Source organism: Pelophylax lessonae (assembly GCF_965119305.1).
Source record: "Pelophylax lessonae genome assembly, chromosome: 1".
Taxonomy (NCBI): Eukaryota; Metazoa; Chordata; class Amphibia; order Anura; family Ranidae; genus Pelophylax; species Pelophylax lessonae.
Window position 1 is genome coordinate 740,843,873 of NC_138768.1, and position 20,176 is coordinate 740,864,048.

The window sequence follows — 20,176 nt, forward strand, 5'->3', positions numbered from 1 at the left end:
TGTGTAAAAATCAAAATATTAATATCTTCCAAGCAGCATGAGTTTACCAGACTTGATTCACTTTTCTAGCTTAAACAAATGTTTGAAGAACTCCATAGCCCAAGTAACTTATAAATGTATGTCCCCAAGACAAAGTGGAAATGTACAATACACTGTTCAGAAACTCTACTTGCTCTATGTAGGTCCTCTAATTAAAGAAGTCTGGCAAGAAGGCAAAATTATCAAAAGCACAGACACCATTATAGCTCAATGTTCAGTTTGACAAATTTCCAGCAAACTGCGCTGATTTTGCTTAATATGCAAACCCCAAAAGTTATGAAAGCAAGCCAGGCCATAAGGGATTTAAAAGGACCGGCAAATCTGAAGAACAAGCTAGGTTCATAAACCGCTATAAAAACAATCCTTTCAGTCACAAAAAATATTTATATAAAAAGCCAGTTTTTATCAAAACGTATGAGATTTTGGGATAAAAAAAATTGAACTACACACACTATCATCCTATCTAGTATTAGTGTTAATGGCACTGTAGATAATCGTCCTCTTCTCCAACATGGCTGAAAAGTCACTGAAAGCATCACATGAAACGTTATACCTCAAGTTCAGGGAAGTTTGCATACGGTTTCTGAAAAGTAATGCTGTTGCTTTTTGTCGGAATACGTTTCTATACACAGAATATGTGTATATTAACGCAAGTACTGAATTTGGAAACATTTACTATAAGCAATAGCAAATACGCCATGTATAATCTGGCCCACTAACTGGACACCAACAAACTAGATTGTCTTTTTAGATGTTCACACACCAGGGGAAAGCATGGGTTAAAAATGTTCCTGGTGTTGTATACTACACACAGACACATTTACACTTTTGAAACCTTCACTGACTGTGTTACACCTGGCCAAGCAACAATTAGACCAGTGCTGGCGAACCTTGGCACCCCAGATGTTTTGGAACAACATTTCCCATGATGCTCAACTACACTGCAGAGCGCATAAGGATTATGGGAAATGTTGTTTCAAAACATCTGGGGTGCCAAGGTTCGCGATCAATTAATTAGACCATCAAAGTCACAATGGTCATAAACAAGCATTATGCATTTCAGCCTCACTCTTAATGCTAAAGAAGAAATCTCACTAGAGGATGAAAAACTTTGCTATTTCTAGTGCAGGAGCTGGTGTGGGTTGTTGTGGGCTTGTATTTTTTTTAAGTGACCAAGCTGCTCTTCAGAATGATTATTCACAACACAAGCTGCCAACAGTTACAACTGTACACTCTCTCTGTGCTAAGCGGCTGACATGAGTACAGCATTGAAGCCCCACCCTACTGTTTCCTAGTTGTCTGCAGCTTACTTTTATCTTGGACTGGTTCTTGAACCCTCGCCTTTTCAAGTTATACGTCTGTAGCACTACTCCCTTGGGAGCTGCTTAAAACGGATCCCCCTGGGTTACCCATGGCAACGGCTGTAAAATATTCCTCACTTTACACTTGGCTCAGTCAATGAACAGTCCAGGGGATTTGCTTTTTTGTGTTTTTATTTTATATTGGGATGGGAGAAGGGATTAGTGGGATACTCCTAGTAACTATGCACAACTTGAGGAGGATGAGGCAAGGCCACTGCTTCACTTTGGCACTGAAGATTTAACTGATGAACTATTCTTTAGCTTCTCTTCAGGGTCTAACTTGGCACCCCCTTTCTGACCCACTGTTTGTGTGCTGATTCCTGTCCACTGACTTCCCTTGAGTGGTCCCCTTCCTGGGCAGACCCCTGGCAAGCTCCCTGGTACTCACGGACACTGATTTTCACAGGGACCTCTGCCACTGCTCCACCGTCAGTTTCGCCTGGACCTCACAGCTCAGCTCCATACTCTGGTCCACTAGGCCGACTGCCTGTGACCACTTTCCAACCTGACAGGAGGAGAGACAGCCATCACCCTCCACCTGAGACCTGGCTTCTCGCCCAAAGACACCCTGTCACATGTGCCCTTGGCTTTTATGGTCAATCCCAGGATGCACCGCTGTTGTGTCCTCCCACTGGGACTGCCACAAAGGCCTGTGTGTCACTGGCTGGGTTTCCTCCACTGTCCAACAGGCTCCCCAATTGGATACATTGGGAACACTCCCTCAGACCAAGTGAATCACACCTGGACACATGTAACAGGCCTCACTAGGAATCCTGCTCCCTGATAAGCAGGAAAGCAACCCAATGCTTTTGCCTAGCACCTGACTAGGAGGGTGCTACACGTCAACCACTCTCCAGTGTTTGAGTACCTGCTACATGAGTTTTTGGGGGCTCCTGTTGGCTAAAGCCATTTAAAACAGACCTTTATGAGTGGTTTTCCTTCCCTCTGGTGCATATATTAACCACTTGCCGACCTCCGCCCGACTATATACGGCGGCGGTCAGCCCCCCCAGGCAAAGTGACGTACTGGTACGTCACTAGCCTGGGAGTGAATAGGGGGCGAGCGTGCGCCGCCGTAGGCGCAGTCCCGCCCCCGCTCGTACCAGACGAAGCCAGCGCGTGTGACTGGCGGACCCCATGTCCGCTGGTCACTCGCGATCATCGGGTAGAGAGGGAGAAAGGCAGGCGGCTAATGTAAACAAAGCCGCCTGTCATTCTCCCCTGTGTAAAAGCACAGATCACTCGGTCCTGCTATGTAGGACCGTTGATCTGTGCTGTTACACACACAGCAACATCCAATGACAGTTAGAAACACGCCCCTAGGGACACACTTAACCCCTCACTCTCCAATAAAGTTAACCCCTTCCCTCCCAGTGTCATTTTTACAGTAACAGTGCATATGTATAGCACTGATTACTGTAGTAATGTCACTGGTACCCCCAAAAGTGTCAAAAATGTCAAAGGTCCGATCTGTCCGCCGCAATGTCGCAGTACCGTAAAAAAAAAAAAAAAACGCAGATCGCCGCCATTACTCGTTAAAAAAAAAAAAAAAAAAGACAAATCTTTACCTTAGTTAGTAAACGCAATAACTTTTGCGCAAACCAATCAAAATACGCTTATTGTGATTTTTTTTTACCAAACATAGGAAGCAGAAAACAAATTGGCCAAAAATGTAAAAAAAAAAAAATTAGATTTTTACATTTTTGGGGGGGGGGGGGGGTGTTGGAATTTCATATAAAAAAAATGTGAAAAATATTGTTATTTTTGCTAAATTGTCGCTCTTTTTTTGTTTATAGCGCATGATCAAAAAAAAAAAAAAAAAAATCGCACAGGTGATCAAATACCACCAAAAGAAAGCTCTGTTTGTGGGAAAAAAAGGACGTCAAATTAATTTGGGTACAGCGTCGCACGACCGCGCAATTGTCCGTTAAATTCACGCAGTGCCGAATCGCAAAATACCCCCTGGTTAGGAAGGGGGTAAAATCTTCTGGGGCATAAGTGGTTAACATAACGTAACTGTTTGAAGGTCAGTTTCTGACTTAGTAGCTTTTGCTTCATTTATTGTTTCTCCCCTTTATCTTCTCTTCCCCCCCCCCCCTTCCCCTCTCCTTCATCCTCCTTTCCTTTCAAACCTTTTAATTTCTCCTTTTTCCCTCTTCTCTTTCCATCCCCCCTCACCCCCCCCCCTCTTTCCCCTTGTCTCCCCCCCCCCCCCTTTTCCTTTACCCCTCCCAACTTTTTTTGCCCCTTCACTCCCTTTTTTCTTTTGGTACCCTCCTTATTATGTATTTTTTAATTAGTTCACATTCTGGATGTGTTTGGGCGTCTTGTACGACCCACGCCTGCCCCAAGGGGGGGTTGCAGCATCCTCACCGGAGATTCTCCTCTGGGCGCATGTCCTTGTAGGTAAGTAAAACCCTGACCAACACATTATGTTCAAAACCTTCATCTTATTCTCTGGTTTTCAGTGCGATTATAAATATGCGGTTGTGTTTTATTTTAGCTAGTTTCTTGGCTCACTTTTCTTCCTGATGAAGCCGTGAGGCCACAAAACATGTAGGGGAATGGCCACTTACCGTACTCCCATACTTTAATCGACCAGTGATCCATCTGCAGAACTACGTGCGATCTGATATGAGCAACAACTTATTAAACTGTCTATTTTTTCCATGATCAATACTTTTAACTTGTGTAACAATAAATGTTCTTTTAACTATACAAAATTGTTGCTCGTTGGGTACCGAGATAGTCCATAATACCTGAAGCCTTTCAGCTCCTATGTTCCTCTATAATCAATTTTGGGATGATGGCCTTTCTCCCCCCCCCCCCCCCCCCAAATTTCTTGTGGCACATTATTGAACTGTACTTTAAATCTTAAGTAGCAGGTGTTTTGGTCTGTAATCAGCATTTATCTTTGCAGCAAAAAAGAGAAGGGCGCTGGGATTGTACTAGGTGTATGCACCCTGCAGGGCAAAGGCTCAGTGCTGGCTGTAACTCCTCAATAGGAATTCCCATAATTTGGGCTTCGACCTGGGTTGGAGCTGCAGAAATCTTATTTAAAAACGAGTGGGGTAGCAAGCATTTTCATCTTCTGTTGAGAATTCTTTTTTAAAGCTGGCAAGAGAGTCAGGCATAATATAACACACATACATACATACACATATACAAAAAATACTGTACTCGCTAGTATTTTCAAGTTGTTACAAACAGTAAATTCTGTCCAGATAGACTTTATATGTACACAGAGTGGCCCAAATATAACTCAAAAAGGAAACTATGACCATTCAATGACATCCAAATAATTACCCAGACTAAACATTTGATGTAGTTCAACAATACTTGTATGGGCAATGATAAATGAAAGCTTACAAAGTGGAAGATAGTGTCTAGCAAAATTTCAGGAAGTAGGCAGAGTAGAAAATACCTTTGTAAATAAACTTGTGAAATGTAGACTGCTTCCAATACATAAATGCACTAAAACATGCTAGCAACCTGGCAGGAGCAAATATGGCATCTATTATGTATTTTCAGACCCAACTATGTGTCATTCAAAAACAGAAATAATAATGAATGTAAGCAATTAACTCCTATTTTTAAAGCACAAGCAAAAACCAATAGCCTACATTATAAGGTAAACATATGTATGGAAAAATACAATGGAGAAGAAAAAAAAATGACTTGGCAGGTAAACTAATGATACTTGGAATCTTGATTCATTTGGCTTATACAACACACACACTCACAAGTCAACAACACAATCACTATGCGTCACCCTTATCTGTATGATCAACAGAAATTTCTATTCCCATGTCAAATCAAGATAACTCTATATATTCATTAGTATTAGCAAAATCCACTATACCATATCTAGATGGTTTTTGCATGGAGAAAGATAACTGCAATCCAGATCCTAGAAGAAGGGGAAATAACGGCATAATTTACATAGTCATTTGGTACCCATCATTACATAATTACTGGCAAGATAACACTGATGGCTGCAAGTAGCCTGGAATAAAAGCACATTCTGGAGAATGAGGCAGGAATCAGTTGCTGTGATGCTCAGTGGATGCTCTGATAATATGCAAAAGGATAACTAAGTAATTTAAAATACAATTTAGTTCTAGCACAGATACCACATCTGCATCCATTTTAAAAACTATCACACAATTAGAGAGGCAACATAGCCTGGGAACTGTTTTCTGCAATGTATGCTTTAATCTGAGCAATGCTCAATACAACCACACATTATAAAGCTAGCAATGTTCCTGTCAGCACAGCAAAATGCATACGTTGTTTACACTGCTCATATTAAACAAAAAAACAGATGTTAGAGGCTTGGGCGACCCAAAAACAGCTGCATGGCAAGGAACGTGTTAAATGGAAATCCTAGGTCACCTTGCTGGAATGAATCAAGTAGAGTTTCTCTTGCAATGATCTTCAGAAAGAAGAAAATACAGTCATCAATGATGAGGACTTCAAAGCAGCTTCTGCTTTCCAAAGAACTTCCACAGGATGTTTTATATTTGCAATTCTTTATTTTTGGCAAAGTCTTCTAGCTAATATGAGGTACAACTGTGCCTTCCTCCCCCCAACTGAATAGGGGAGGTATGGCACAGTGCTATTTTTGCAGCGGCTTTGAAGATAAAGCCATGGCTGCGGCACAAATAAAACAGGGCCCACGGGGAGCCAAAGCCTCAGGCCTGCATGGTTTGCTACAGATGTACAGCAGTACTGTACTGATTTATATGAATAGCAGAATGTCAGAAACCTGGTCCTACTCTTACATGGGGGTCTGTAGATCATGAGGTGCTGACACACATAGGAACTTAAAGGAGTTTCTTCTGAAGGCAATCATGTTTCAGAAGAATCAAAGGGATGAAACTGCTATACACAGCAAAATATCAAATGGATATTCACCACAAATATGGCAACCAGTGATATCTGCAGCACAGGTTAGCAAGGGAACATAAGAATCCAAGATGTGCTAGTTAATATGAGCCTCCTGTTCTTCAATTATAATGTATCTGTTAATAATCTAAACATACTTGGAAGGCAAACATTTTTTGCAAAAAAGTAAACTATAAATAATGACTAGCAGAACGAACAGAAGCTCCTGAAAGTGTGATTTTAGCAGTCAGGTGTTAACAGTTCAGATAAAAAAAAAAAAAAAATTCATACTTCTAGAAATGCGTCAAAATTTAAACCCAAAAAATGTCCTTGCGAAAGGCATGTTTCCTGTCTGGACCAGACTAATTGTTTCACCCTTAGGCTCCATGTACACGGGACGTTGTAAATGGCCGTTTAGGAGCAGTTGGGCGTTTTTTTTTTAGAAGCCCCTGAACCCATCTACATTTGATCTTATCTGTCCATGTACACAGGGTAGTTTACAGTAATTTGCAGGCAGTTGAGTTCAGGGACGTTTTTTGGAACGCAATTATTTGCGTTCGAACGTGTGTTTCCCGGCGTTTGAAATGCAGAAACGCGGCCGAACATGACCAAACGTGACCGAACATACGTTCAGCCACGTTATACGTTTTTTTTCTTCCATTCAAAATCAATGGTTCCCTATGGGAGCCTATTGATTTGAATGGAAGTCGCACCGCAAGTCGGATCAGGATGATGCAACTTGCGCTGTGAGAATCTTAAGGGGGAACTCCACGCCAAAAAATGTGAAAAAAACGGAGTGGGGGTCCCCCCCAGGTTCCAAACCAGGCCCTTCGGGTCCGGTATGGAATTTGAGGGTAGCCCCATGCCGAAAAAACGTGGAGTTCCCCCTTACGATTCTCAGAGCGCAAGTCGTGTCGCAAGTCGGATCATCCTGATCCGACTTGCGGTGCGACTTCCATTCAAATCAATAGGCTCCCATAGAGAACCATTGATTTTGAATGGAGGCAGAAAAAACGCTGCTAAAAGCAACGTGGCCAAACGTGCAATAACGCCAATGGAAAAAGCTACTGAAAGCACGTTTAACAGCTGCTTTTTCCCGGCGTCAGAACTGGCTTTGCAGAACGTTTTTTCTAACGTCCCGTGTACATGGAGCCTAAAATACCATTAATCCTGATAGTCATTGATTGACAAGTAGTCCATCAATTAGCTTTAAACTGATAAAACTAGAAAAAAAAAAAAAAAAGTTTACTCCATAGTGCAGTATCCAGGGCAAACCACTTTTTGAGGTCCAACAAAAATTATTTATTTTTGCTTGTTATAGGCTAAAGTACTTTCTTTATGCCTAACTGAATAAGCCTCCTTAAGTTACCTTACACCATTGGCCCCACAACTAGGACTCTCATGATCTCTTTGGATAGTTTACACAGGTAAAATAAAACCTGATAAAAAGATATTTAGGGGTTTGAAGGGTTACCTAAAAAATTTGATGAAAACATTTTACAATAAAAAAAAATGTCATAAAAGAGGACTTGTGCATTAGTGGCATATAAGATGATCTTACCTGGTGGAGGTATGAGCGGAGGGGCAGTGCTGACATTTGGGGGAGGAGGAAATAACGGAGGTGGTGGGAGGTGAGTAGGAGGAGCACCAGGAGGGAAAAATGGTGGTGGCGGCTTGATAAAATTATCAACTTCTGAAGGAGACTGCTCTGTAACTACCTGTAAAATAAAAAATAAAAAAAGAATTAAAAAAACAAAAAACAAGCTATTGAAATTCAACAGAAAAGAGCATGTTTTCCTAGTTTAGTGACTTAATAGTGCAAAAAGTATCTGATGATACTGAAAATAGGCCTTCCTTCTACAGGATCACAATGCTAAATGCGTTGAAGTGCAATCACCCCAGCAATGTAACCCTATGCAGTCATAAGGACTATGGCATTGGGTTGTGACCAAAGTAGAGAGTTGCTTCACTTCCGGTTATACTAGAGGACGTGCAGCTAATGCAGACATCATTTTCAGGTTCAGCGCCCATACCATCTGGTCGTCTGTGAAAAGATTGTCCCCAATCAACTAGTAACGGCTAACAACCGGCCTTAATAACTTCAGGCCAGACGATATTGAGGTAGCCCTCCCACCGTACCTGGAACCACGGGATTGGTCCACATCAGGCACCCGTGGGCGGCCTCTGGGGATCACCACTCCCCCTGGATGGGGGGAATGCATATGGCCCTCATTTTGGCTTGCTGTCTGTACCATCAGTCCACGGGGACCGTTATTCGTTTGCTGGGTTTTCTTGTATACAGGTAAGCAATGTATACTTGAGAATTGTTGCATGCCAATAGAAGCTACCTTTAGCCATTATAACCTAACCTGGCACTCTATTTACATTGTCCTGCTGGGGATTCATGTGCTTTTCAGCCATTTTGACTCTTCCTGCAAGCTTTTCTGGACATCATTACTTGGCTCTGCTGATACCATGCAATATTTTTGCCTTTTTCATTTTACACACACATACACTGCTCAAAAAAATAACTAGACGATAGTATTAAGTCAAACTCCTGGGATATTGATCTTGTCTGTTAAGTAGCAGAGGGGGTTGTTAATCAGTTTCAGATGCTTTGGTGTTAACATTTACAACAGGTGCACTAGATAGGTAACAATGAGACAACCTCCAAAACAGGAAAGTTGAAGGGCGCTGACATTTTCCCCTACTCCTCTTTTCTGACTGTTTTTCACTAGTTTTGCATTTGGCTAGGGTCAGTGTCACTACTGGTAGCATGAGGCAATACCTGGACCCTATATAGGATGGCACCTCAATACGTGCCATTTCCAGAAGGTTTGCTGTGTCTCCCAGCACAGTCTCAAAAGCAAGGCGGAGGTTCCAGTAGACTTGCAATAACTATAGGAGAGCTGGACAGGGCCGTAGAAGGTCCTTAACCCATCAGCAGACCGGTATCTGCTCCTGCAAGGAGGAACAGGATAAGCACTGCCAGAGCCCTAAAAATTGACCTCCAGCATGCCACTGGTGTGAATGTCTCTGACCAATCAGAAACAGACATCATGAGTGTGGCCCGAGGGCCTTGACATCCTCTATAGGGCCCTGTGCTCATTGCACAGCACCATGGAGTTTGATTTGCATTTGCCATTAAACACCAGAATTGGCAGGTCCGCCACTGGCGCCCTGTGCTTTTCACAGAGAGCAGATTCATCCTGAGCACATGTGACAGATGTGAAAGGGTCTGGAGAAGCTATGGAGAGTGTTCTGCTGCCTGCAACATCGTTTAGCATGACCAGTTTGGTGGTAGGTCAGTGATGGTCTAGGGCAGTGGTCCTCAACCCTGGCCTACAGGGCCCACTAACAGGCCAGATTTTCAAGAAAACTGAAATACATCCCAGGTGATATAATTTGCTGCTCAGTGATTGCAGTACTCTAGTCTGCATCTCCCCAAGGTAATACCTAAAATCTGGCCTGTTAGTGGGCCCTGTAGGCCAGGGTTGAGGACCACTGGTCTAGGGAGGCATATCCATGGGGGGGGGGGGGGGGGGACACACAGACCTCTACCACCTAGACAATGGCACTCTGATTGACATTAGGTATCGGGATGAAATCCTTGGACCCATTGTCAGACTCTATGCTGGTGCAGTGGGTCCTGGGTTACTCCTGGTGCATGACAATGCCCAGTCTCATGTGGCGAGAGTATACAGCCAGTTTCTGGAGGATGAAGGATTTAATACCATTGAATGGCCTCCAGGCTTGCCTGACCTAAATCCAATAGAACACCTTTGGGACATTATTTTAGTCATAACTTTAGTCCATCGGATGCCGCCAGGTTGCACTTCGTTCTGTTCAGGAGCTCCGTGATGCCCTGGTCCAGATCTGAAGGAAATACTCCAGGACACCATCCGTCTCATTAGGAGTATGTCCCGACGTTGTTAGGCATGCATACAAGCATGTGGGGGCCTTACAAACTACTGGGTTCCATTTTGAGTTGCTGCAATGAAATTTCGGCTAAATGGAACAGCCTGCTGCATCATTTTTTCACTTTGATTTTCGGGGTGTCTTTGAATTCAGCCCTCTGGTTGAAAATTATAATTTCCAACAGACAATGTGGTATTCCTTAATTCCTAACACTTTACCCAGTCCATATCAGTATAGATATCCAGCATGTTATTTTTCCCCATCGAGATCCGTTGTGTTTTCAAAGTGTTCCTTTAATTTTTTTTTGTTTTTTAAAGGTGTGTGTAATATATATATATATATATATATATATACATACATACATACATACATACATACATACACACACACACACACACACACATGCGCAGGGGATCAAAATTAGACAATAATTTATGAACACTTGATTTTTTTCAGAAGAATCTTCATTGCTCAACATTCGATGGAATTTTTGTTGCAGCTATACCATGTGAACAGAACAGTGTTTTTCAAAATAACCAAGGCATTTCAACGAAAAAAACTTTTTTTTGGGAGAAAACACAATGATCAAAATTAGAGAACAGCAATGACTGTAGCATGAAGAAAGATTCCACCTAAAATTTCTAAAGGTTACAACAACAATTAGTAGGAAGTGTACAGGCCCTTGCTTTGAATGACTTCAGCACATATGTGGCCATAAATGTAAAAGAAATGGCACCCCCTATGTGTACAAATTATTAGTCACCATGCAGCCACCATCAATTTTGGGAATGAACCCAAAGTAAATGGCTATTAAGGTTTTTATTTTTTGAGGCGCTGCGTGGTTTAGTGATGCAGGTTAGTAGGGCATACATAAAAAAACATAACCTGGTTAAACTTGTGCCATAAACCATCAAAATATTCAGTTGTATATTGTGAATATCAATACATAAAATATGTTGCTAAAAACAATTTTAAAAAAATGTACAAACCTTTTTGGTCAAAAAAAAATGTTCAAGGAAATGCGTCCATTAAACAAAAGACAAAATTGTATCTTTCACACCCCATACTTAAAATGTGCTCTATTATTCTCCTTTCACACGTGCTCAGTGATGCTCCTCCACCTTAGTATAAGGGGGCTCACTCCCCAGATGAATTCAGGCCACCAGTACCCTCACAGCTAGGTATATATAATTGGTCTCAACTTATAACTCCCCTCTTCAGACCCAATCACCTCAATCAAGAATGGTCACAATCTTGGAAAATTAATACATTTCTCTTGTGCGTTGAATCAAGCTCCAGATTACCAGAATTTCCAAAATAAAGCATAAGGCATATGATCGTGCAATACGTTTATTAAAAGTTTCTTTTCCACATAAAACGATAAAAGGCTTTTTTTGAATATATATTATTTTTTTTGATCAAAAAAGTTTGTACATTTTTTTAATTGTTTAGCGACATTTATGTATTGTATTAATATTCACAATATACAACTGAATATTTTGATGGTTTATGGCACAAACGGATTATATGTCTGATATATGCACTACTAACAAGCATCACTAAACCACACATCTGTGGCCACAGGACATCTCTAGTCTCTCACACTGCTCTGGTGTCATTTTGTTCCGCTCTTCTTCCAGTCTCTTCCAAAGCTCGGTGACTGTAGTGGGTTTCTTGGCCATAACTTTTTCACCAGGGATTTTACAGAGGTTTTTTTTTTTAATGGGTTTAGATCTGGGCTAGCCATTTCATATTTCAATGTTTTCAGCTTAAAGGAACTGCTTTACCTGTTTTGCTGTGTGACAGGGCGTATAGTCATGAATGAAAATTGCTGGCAGATTGGGTATGAACGCAGGGAAGGAACCGCATATGTTGTCAAAGAAGGTTCTGATAAACATTTGCATTCACTCTGCTATGTGGCTGTATAAGAGCTCTAAACTCCTGCAGCAGAAAACATCCTCCAAACCATGAGGCTTCCCCCTCCACCTTTCACTGACTTCTTTACACATTTTGGGTTCAGTCTTTCCCCAGTTTGACGACGAACATAAGATTTCCAATCGGACCCAAATAAATTAAACTTGCTTTCACCACTAAATTGAACTTTGAGCAGTTCTCCTCTGTCCACACAACATGCTCCTCAGCAAGGGTTAGTGTAGCCTTTTGATTCTTTCTGCTAATGGGAGGTTTGGTCACTGCAGAGTGGGCCTTCTTAAACGGCGAGACACTGTACAAGACAGATCCTTACTGTGTTCAGCGCTGAACTGGCGAGCAAACGCAGCTGTAGTGTTGAAAGGATTGCGCATTGGGATTCTACACATTATCCTGTTCTCTCTTGCATTTGTATAAGACCAGTTTCTTAGGGCACTTGAATGAGCTTTTGGCGTTAAATAGATGCAATATTCTAGCAATCACAGGTTTGGAACGACAAACTTCTCTTGCAATGGCTGAAAGGGTCATCCCTTTGGCCTTTATCTGGACAACCTGCTTCCAGTAGGTTTCAGTCACTTTAGAAAAGCTCACCCTCTTGCAAAGACAGTGAAAACTGGAAAGTTAGGCAGCCAGTTATATAGGATTTGTTAGATAATCAAAGAAATTAACACAAGGTGCCAGATTAAAGCCAATAACTGGGAGGTATCTGAAAGTGTTCTCTAATTTTGATCTATGTTATTTTTCAATTCTAATTTAAGTTTTTTTTTCTTTTATCTGTGCTTCAAAATATATGTAACTCATGAAATATGCTTAAAGTGGTTGTTAAGCCACTGAGTGTTAGTGCTACAAAGCCCCTCTGTTATAGCAACTGATGCGCCCCAGTGTAGGTTTTTTTAAAAAATAGGCCGCTATATACCTTATTTTTTTTTAGCACCGCTCGGCATTCACGTGACTGGTTGCCTCTCTTCTCTCCAGGTCTGACAGCTACATATGGCGGGACTGAGAATCCCCGCTGACATCGGAGGCATGAAACTGACCACCGTGATAAACCATGCTCAGTTTACAGGGGAGAGGGCAGAACCAGGCAGGATCAGCCAGGTATTTCAGATGATACAAGGGGCCAAATTACACAGCACAAGCACTGTACTGTATAACATGCTTTAAAGGAACAGGATCCATTTTTTTTTTTTTTTTTTTTTAAGGCTCCATGTACACGGGACGCTGGAAATGGCCGTTTAGGAGCAGTTGGGCGTTTTTTTCAGAAGCCCCTGAACCCATCTACATTTTATCTTATCTGTCCATGTACACCAGGTCGTTTACAGTCATTTGCAGGCAGTTGCGTTCAGGGACTGTTTTTAGAACGCAATTATTTGCGTTCGAACGTGTGTTTCCCGGCGTTTCAAACGCACAAACGCGTCTGAACGCGTCCGAACGCGATGACCCGCGTTTAGCGTTCCTGTTTTTCCATTTTAAAGGGGAATAATTTTTTTGACCTCTAGGAACGCTTCTAAACGCAAACGCCCACAAACGCTGCTAAACGCGGGTACAAACGCGACCGAACGGACATTTCAAACGTCCTAAAAATTCCAGCATTCAAAGGGACTTTTAACAACGTCCCGTGTACATGGAGCCTAAGAGTTACAAATCTGCTCTTTTACTTCTGTTTAAATAATTACAAATAGGACTAAGCAGCAACCTTAAATTTAGGAAATTGTAGGTTGTTCGCCAACTTGATCTACAGTGTATCTATATATATATATGCACACACACACACATATATATTTTTTATTTGAACTGAAATGATTTCCTCCTACCTGCATTCTTATCAATGGTTATTGGATATAATAAATGATAACTTGTGCAAATACAGCAAACCTTCAATTATCAGGTAAAATGTCACATTTCTATATCCACATAGTTTTTACATATTTTTTTCCTATTCGTTCAAATTTTATTCAAATCTGGTTTTTAAGCCATCATTAAAAGGCTCGTTATTTCTTGTTCCTTACCCCTGGTTTCCCATACAACCCTATTCAAGGGCTGGTTATTCCCCCAAGGGTCGATACCACTGGGGGTTACCCACTGTTTGCATTGCTATTTATCATATGCCATAGCTGAACCATATATATTTGGTAGATATATTATCTCTGTGATGGGGTATATTTATAATATTTATATATATTTTTATACATATAGATGGTCATTTTTTTTCCTCCTCCTTTCATCTGTTACCCCTGAGGACAGCTATTATACATTATATAATTATATAAATACGATTTGGTGCTAATAATTTCTGCTGAAGGTTTTGTAAACAATATATGTATTTTCTATTTCTAAAAATTATTCTTCTGGCTGTTTGCATTTGTACAAGAGAAAGAGTGTCCTGAAGAAGCAGAGAACTCTGTGAAATGCGTCAACTTCTTCCTCTATCTTGACCATAGGCTATGAGTTTTACAGTGGATTATGAGTGCCGGTATCAATATGCAAGCAGCTGAATGAAATATGTGGTTTTATATATTTATTGGAAGGAATAGTGTTGTATTTCTTTAAATTAATGTATTGTAGTGTTCACTGGAGGGGTATTTAACCCCTTCCCGACCGCCTTTTTACTGCGGCAGTGCAGCCCCCCTGCGCAAACCAACCTAGACCTATGTCGGTTGCGCGCCTGCAAGTAGGGGGCGAGCGTGCGCCGCCCCCACTCTGCAGCGAGGAAGCCGATGCGCGGGGCAGGCAGGTCCGATTGCCGCCTGACACCCACGATCACACCCCACTGAGAAAGAAGAATGGTCAGCTGTTGTAAACACAGCTGACCATTTTTCTCCCCGGAATGATCATAGAGCCCCTGTGATCCTTCTATATAGGATCACAGGTCTCCATGATCATTTCCCAAGCCACGCCCCCCCACAGTTAGAATCACTCGCCTAGGCTTACATTTAACCCCTTGATCACCCACAATGTTAACCCCTTCCCTGCCAGTGTCATCATTACTGTAACAGTACATATTTTTAGCACTGACTACTGTAGTAATGTCACTGGTCCCCCCAAAAGTGTCAAAAATGTCAGTTAGGGGTCCGATCGGTCCGCCGCAATGTCGCAGTCCCACTAAAAATCGCAGATCGCCGCCATTACTAGTAAACAACAAATAAATAATAATGGACAAATCTTTCCCGTAGTTAGTAGACGTGATAACTTTTGCGCAAACCAATCAAAATACGCTTATTTCAAATTTTTTTACCAAAAATATGTAGCAGAAAACAAATTGGCCTAAAATGTTAAAGTTTGATTTTTAATTTTTTTTTTTTTTTGAGAAAGTTAAAAAGCAGAAAGTGAAAAATGTTTTGTTTTTTTCAGAATTGTCGCTCTTTTTTTGTTTATAGCGCCAAAAAAAAAAAAAAAAAAAAAAACAGGTGATCAAATACAACCTAAAGAAAGCTCTATTTGTGGGTAAAAAAGGGAAATCAATTTTATTTGGGTACAGCGTCGCACGACTGCGCAATTGTCCGTTAAAATAACGCAGTAGCGAATCGCAAATTATGGCCTGGTCATTAAGAGGGAAAATCTTCCCGTCCAGAAGTGGTTAAAGTCCTACCGTTTATATTTGTATTACATACAAAGTAGAGAGTACGGTTATCAGTAACCATTTTCCTCACTTATGGGAAGCCTGTAGTCACAGGGCTCCAAGGAAATGTAGACCGATTACCCTGCGTCTTAAAGGAAAGAGCGTAAGGTGCCCTATAAAATCCCTCATTCCATGACAATGATACAAGGACAAAAAAAAAAAAAAAAAAAAGGAGGAAATTCCAAGTCTTCTAGGACAAGACATGTGAAAATAAATGTAAAAAAATGTTTAAAAAAAATTAATAATGTTAAGGTGATTCTTCAGACAATATTTTTTTTTAATAAAACAACAAACATGGCATACTGACCAGCTCTGCGCAAAGGTTTGCACAGAGTAGCCCTGACCCTCCTCTTCTTGGGTTCCTGGCTGCCAGTCCTGGCTTCTCCCATTTGCAGGGTGCCCCCCATAGCAAGTTGTTTGCCATGGGGGCACTCGTGTGTGCTTGCTTCTGAGCCGCCTTTGTGTATAAGACATACAGAGCATGGCTTAGCCCTTCCCCCGCTCCATCCTCACCGGATGAGATTAACAGCAGGAGCCAATCAGGAGAAAGATGAGACACAGCCTCAAATCTTATGCACATCGCAGGATTGAGATCAGCATCAGGTAAGTATAAAGAGGAGGGGAGTTGATTGCAGGTGTTTTTTTTTTTTTTACCTAAATACATAGATTGGATGAAGTTAAAAAAAAAAATCTGCCTTTAGAACCACCTTAAAAGTGATCCTGTCAGGGGGTCAAAAATAAAATAACCAAAGTATTATCTTTACCTCTCCCTCAGCCCATTTGTTAAAACGTCATTTTATAGCACAGATCCCGATGCCGATCCAATTCTACACTTACAAGTGTGTCCCTATAAGGCCACTACAATTCCTCCTTACTACCATTACATCACCAGTGGGTCCAATACTGCAGTACTAGTGGTTAGCAAGAGGAAACAGCCTCCAGCAGGGGACATGTTATTCCTCACAGTACCACGATAGAGTGACGTTTTAGCCAAGGGGCTGACAAAACATTTAGGCTCGGTTCACATATATGCGATGCGGGAACCCTGCAAATCCACTGCATTCATTCCCGCATCGCATTCAAATTGCAGGCTGTTCACACTGCCATATTCGAATCGCTGGGGGTGTCAATACAAAGTTAATACAAAGTTAACGACACCCCCATATCATTTTGCATATCGCAGTGCGAACTGACAGTTCAGACTTGAAACAGATTGCAATGGTGCGAACCACCATGCGATCTGATTCTGCTGCGAACCCAAAAAAAGGGTCCTATGCGTGTTCTGTCCGAATCCAGTGCAAATTCGGCCATACAATCTGTATGGCTGAATTCGCATCGCACAGACATCGCATGCAATTTTCAGAGCAGTGCGCTCCAAATCACTTATGATGTCTGTCATCGCTATAGTGTGAACCGGGGATTATTTATTATGATTATTTTATTATAGGATTTATATAGAGCCAACAGTTTGCAGACAGTAAAATTACAATACAATTACAGAAAGAATCAGGGGGCTTGGCTCATTAAGAGTTTACAATCTTGGGAGGGTGAAGTGATATAAAAAGGTAGAAACAGTGGGGGATGCGGTGATGAAGAAAAAAAAAAAAGTAGTTTGCAGAAGGCGAGATAGGCTTCTTTGAAGAGAAATGTTTTAAGAGATGGTCTAAAAGTGGACAGAGTAGGCGATAAACAGATTGAGGTAGGGATTGTCATAGGATGGGAGAGGCCTGGCAAAATTCCTGGAAGCGAGCATGGGAGGTGGTGACCAGAGAGCTAGACAGCAGGAGGTCTCGGGAGGAACGAAGAAAATGGTTAGGTTGATATTTTGAGACCAGGTTTGTGATGTAGCTGGGACAGAGCTGTGGATGGCTTTGTAGGTTATCGATCGCATTTTGAATTTACTTTGTTAGGGGAGGGACTGGCAACGAAGGCAGAGATAGCAGAAAAGGAACGGGTTGGTAAGGTGGATGAGCCTGGCACCAGTCTTCATGATGGACCGATAGGGGAGGTGGGGATTATTACACTTTTTACTTTTGTTGCTTTTAGATTACAAATCATTCCTAAAGCAAGTCAACATTAAATGGCTCCAGTGGAGACAGGAGCAAGAAACCCCAGAACTACCAGCATTCGGTAATCTAACACTTTTACAACCAAAAAGAACGTGTTGAGGGACTTTCCTTGAAATTATTCTGTAGCGCACAAATATTAAAATGACTAGCCAATTGTAATACCCAATATATATTTTTAAAATTTTGCAAATTAATGTTAGATTTAAAAAAGACAAAAATACAAATGTTTCTTATAAAACCATTCAACATTAAGGAAAGGTGAACACATTTTACAATTTAAACATTTGCCATTACTGTGCCAACAAAATTTGCTTTGTCATTTGAATATCAGAAATGAGAATACAAAGATCCTTTTGCTCATAATGCTGAATGTGCTGTGATCACACAAAGAAAAGAGGCCGCTTCATTTGTAAGTTATGAGCACACCATGGAAAGCCGCCAAAGGAAACACTTCCCGCAGTATCGAAATTCACAAAAGCAAGCAGTTCTCTCTCGTTTTAAGGTTAATTGAACCACACTTACAAAAGGAAATTCTCATATATCAGAGAGCACTTGCAAATCAAGAACATTACTTCCTTTCCTTTCACTGCTTTCTGTCTTCAGAATTTTTTGAACAGGTAACAGACTACTGACTAACGCATACAAATTACAGAATAAAACACACAATGAAAGTTTTAGGGGATATGATAGGATAGCTGATTGTGAGTTTCATGTATAAAAGCAAAGGATTCCCACTGACTTGAAATTAGGGATCGACCGATTATCGGCGGCAGCACCAATATATCGGGGGCCGATATGTACTTTCCCCGATATATCGCAATCGGCCCCTGAGGTTACCGATATTGCGGGAAAGTGCATGTACCGGGGTGATGCCTGCAGTTAGAGGCATCACCCTGGTACTGGTGTCCATAACAGACGGTCGGCTGACTTGTAATGACAAACGATGCGGCTGAGAAGCCGCTCTGCTGTCATTACAAGGAGCAGGAGGGGACTCATTTCCCCCCCCCCCAGCAGGAGACCCAGGCATCCTACCTCCACCCCAGAAAGAGAAGACCCGGGTCTCCATGTAAAAAACCCGGAAGTGATGTCATGACATCACTTCCGGGTACTCTGTGCCGATTTAAAAAAAAACTGACAGCATTCAAGACAGCCAAACTTGGCGAGAGTTTGACCCCCAGATCCCTCCACAATGAGTACCTTTAGAAAAAAAAAAAATTTTTTACATGTCCGAAATATCGGCCGATATTGATATCCGATGACTAAAATATCGGTATCAGCATTAAAAAAAAAAAACTATCAGTCGATCACTACTAGAAATGCTCATATTGACTAGAATATCCCTAAGTTACACATTTCAATCCAGAAATGTTTGGTACTTTTAATTTCAAATAGGACCAGTCTTAGGCCCCTTTCACATCAGGCAGATCCGTCTGAGCCTGCTCAGCGGGTGAGGACAGGTCGGGTGTCAGCTCTACTATGTAGATCGGACATGGACACAGCCCACTCTCCTTTATGGAGCAATCAGATGGAAACTGACTTTATGTCCATTTCTATCCAATAGACGGATGGTGAACATATCGCCATACATCTGTTTTCAGCAGATTTTATTTGATCGGATGCCCAGAGGGTGTCACAGACACATTTCCGCTACATCCGCCGCCCCATAGAGGACATGGGGTGGTCTGATCAACTGAAAAACTGACAGGCGGCCCCGATCGGTCCACTGGTGTGAAATGAAAGGGCCTTAGTTATCTGATAAGCAATACTACACACAATACCTAGCACTCTGAATTCAGCACAATTCTTTCACATTGATATCGGGAGGTTATGAACACATTAAAAAAAAAATACACACAACTGTAAAAAAGACTTTAGGAACTTTATCCAAACCCAAGCGAACCATGCTCCTGATTTACTAAAGACTGGCTGTTCTGAGTTACAATTAGCTTCTTTAACACCTTCCCGCCTAGCCTATTGTAAAATGATGGCCGGACGGAAATACTGTTGTTCTGGGAGGACATCATAGGACATCCTCCCAGGATCAAGCCGCCCTCTAGCGTGATGTGTCACCCATGTCCACCAGCCAAAGCTGACGATAGGTTGCTGTACCGGCCCGCTGCCATTTGACTGTTGTGGCTAATCACAGCAGATGACATGATAGTTGTACACAATGAAAGGCTTTGTTATAGGTCTTTCATTGTGTACTATTGTGATGAACACCTGTGATAGGTCACAGTCATCACATGGTACAGACCGGGCAAATCACAGCCCATCTGTACCATCTTATTAACTGTGGCCAATCACAGCTAACTGCAATAGAAAAAACTGAATGAGTAGTTTTCATTCAGAAAAAAT

At 41.6% G+C, this 20,176-nt stretch overlaps 1 protein-coding gene across 3 annotated transcripts in view; it reads right to left on the reverse strand.

Moving 5' to 3' along the window:
• The window catches only part of FIP1L1 (factor interacting with PAPOLA and CPSF1), a 186,635-nt gene that overhangs the window by 108,435 nt on the left and 58,024 nt on the right, over positions 1-20,176 (reverse strand). For 2 of the 3 annotated variants that reach the window (XM_082256743.1, XM_082256742.1), the window contains exons 10-11: positions 7,848-8,004; positions 5,262-5,309 (exon numbers count right to left, since the gene is read on the reverse strand). In XM_082256743.1, coding sequence (XP_082112869.1) covers positions 5,262-5,309; positions 7,848-8,004 — 205 coding nt within the window. The remainder of the gene's footprint in view (positions 1-5,261; positions 5,310-7,847; positions 8,005-20,176) is intronic. The other variant, XM_082256744.1, reaches the window with a different exon arrangement.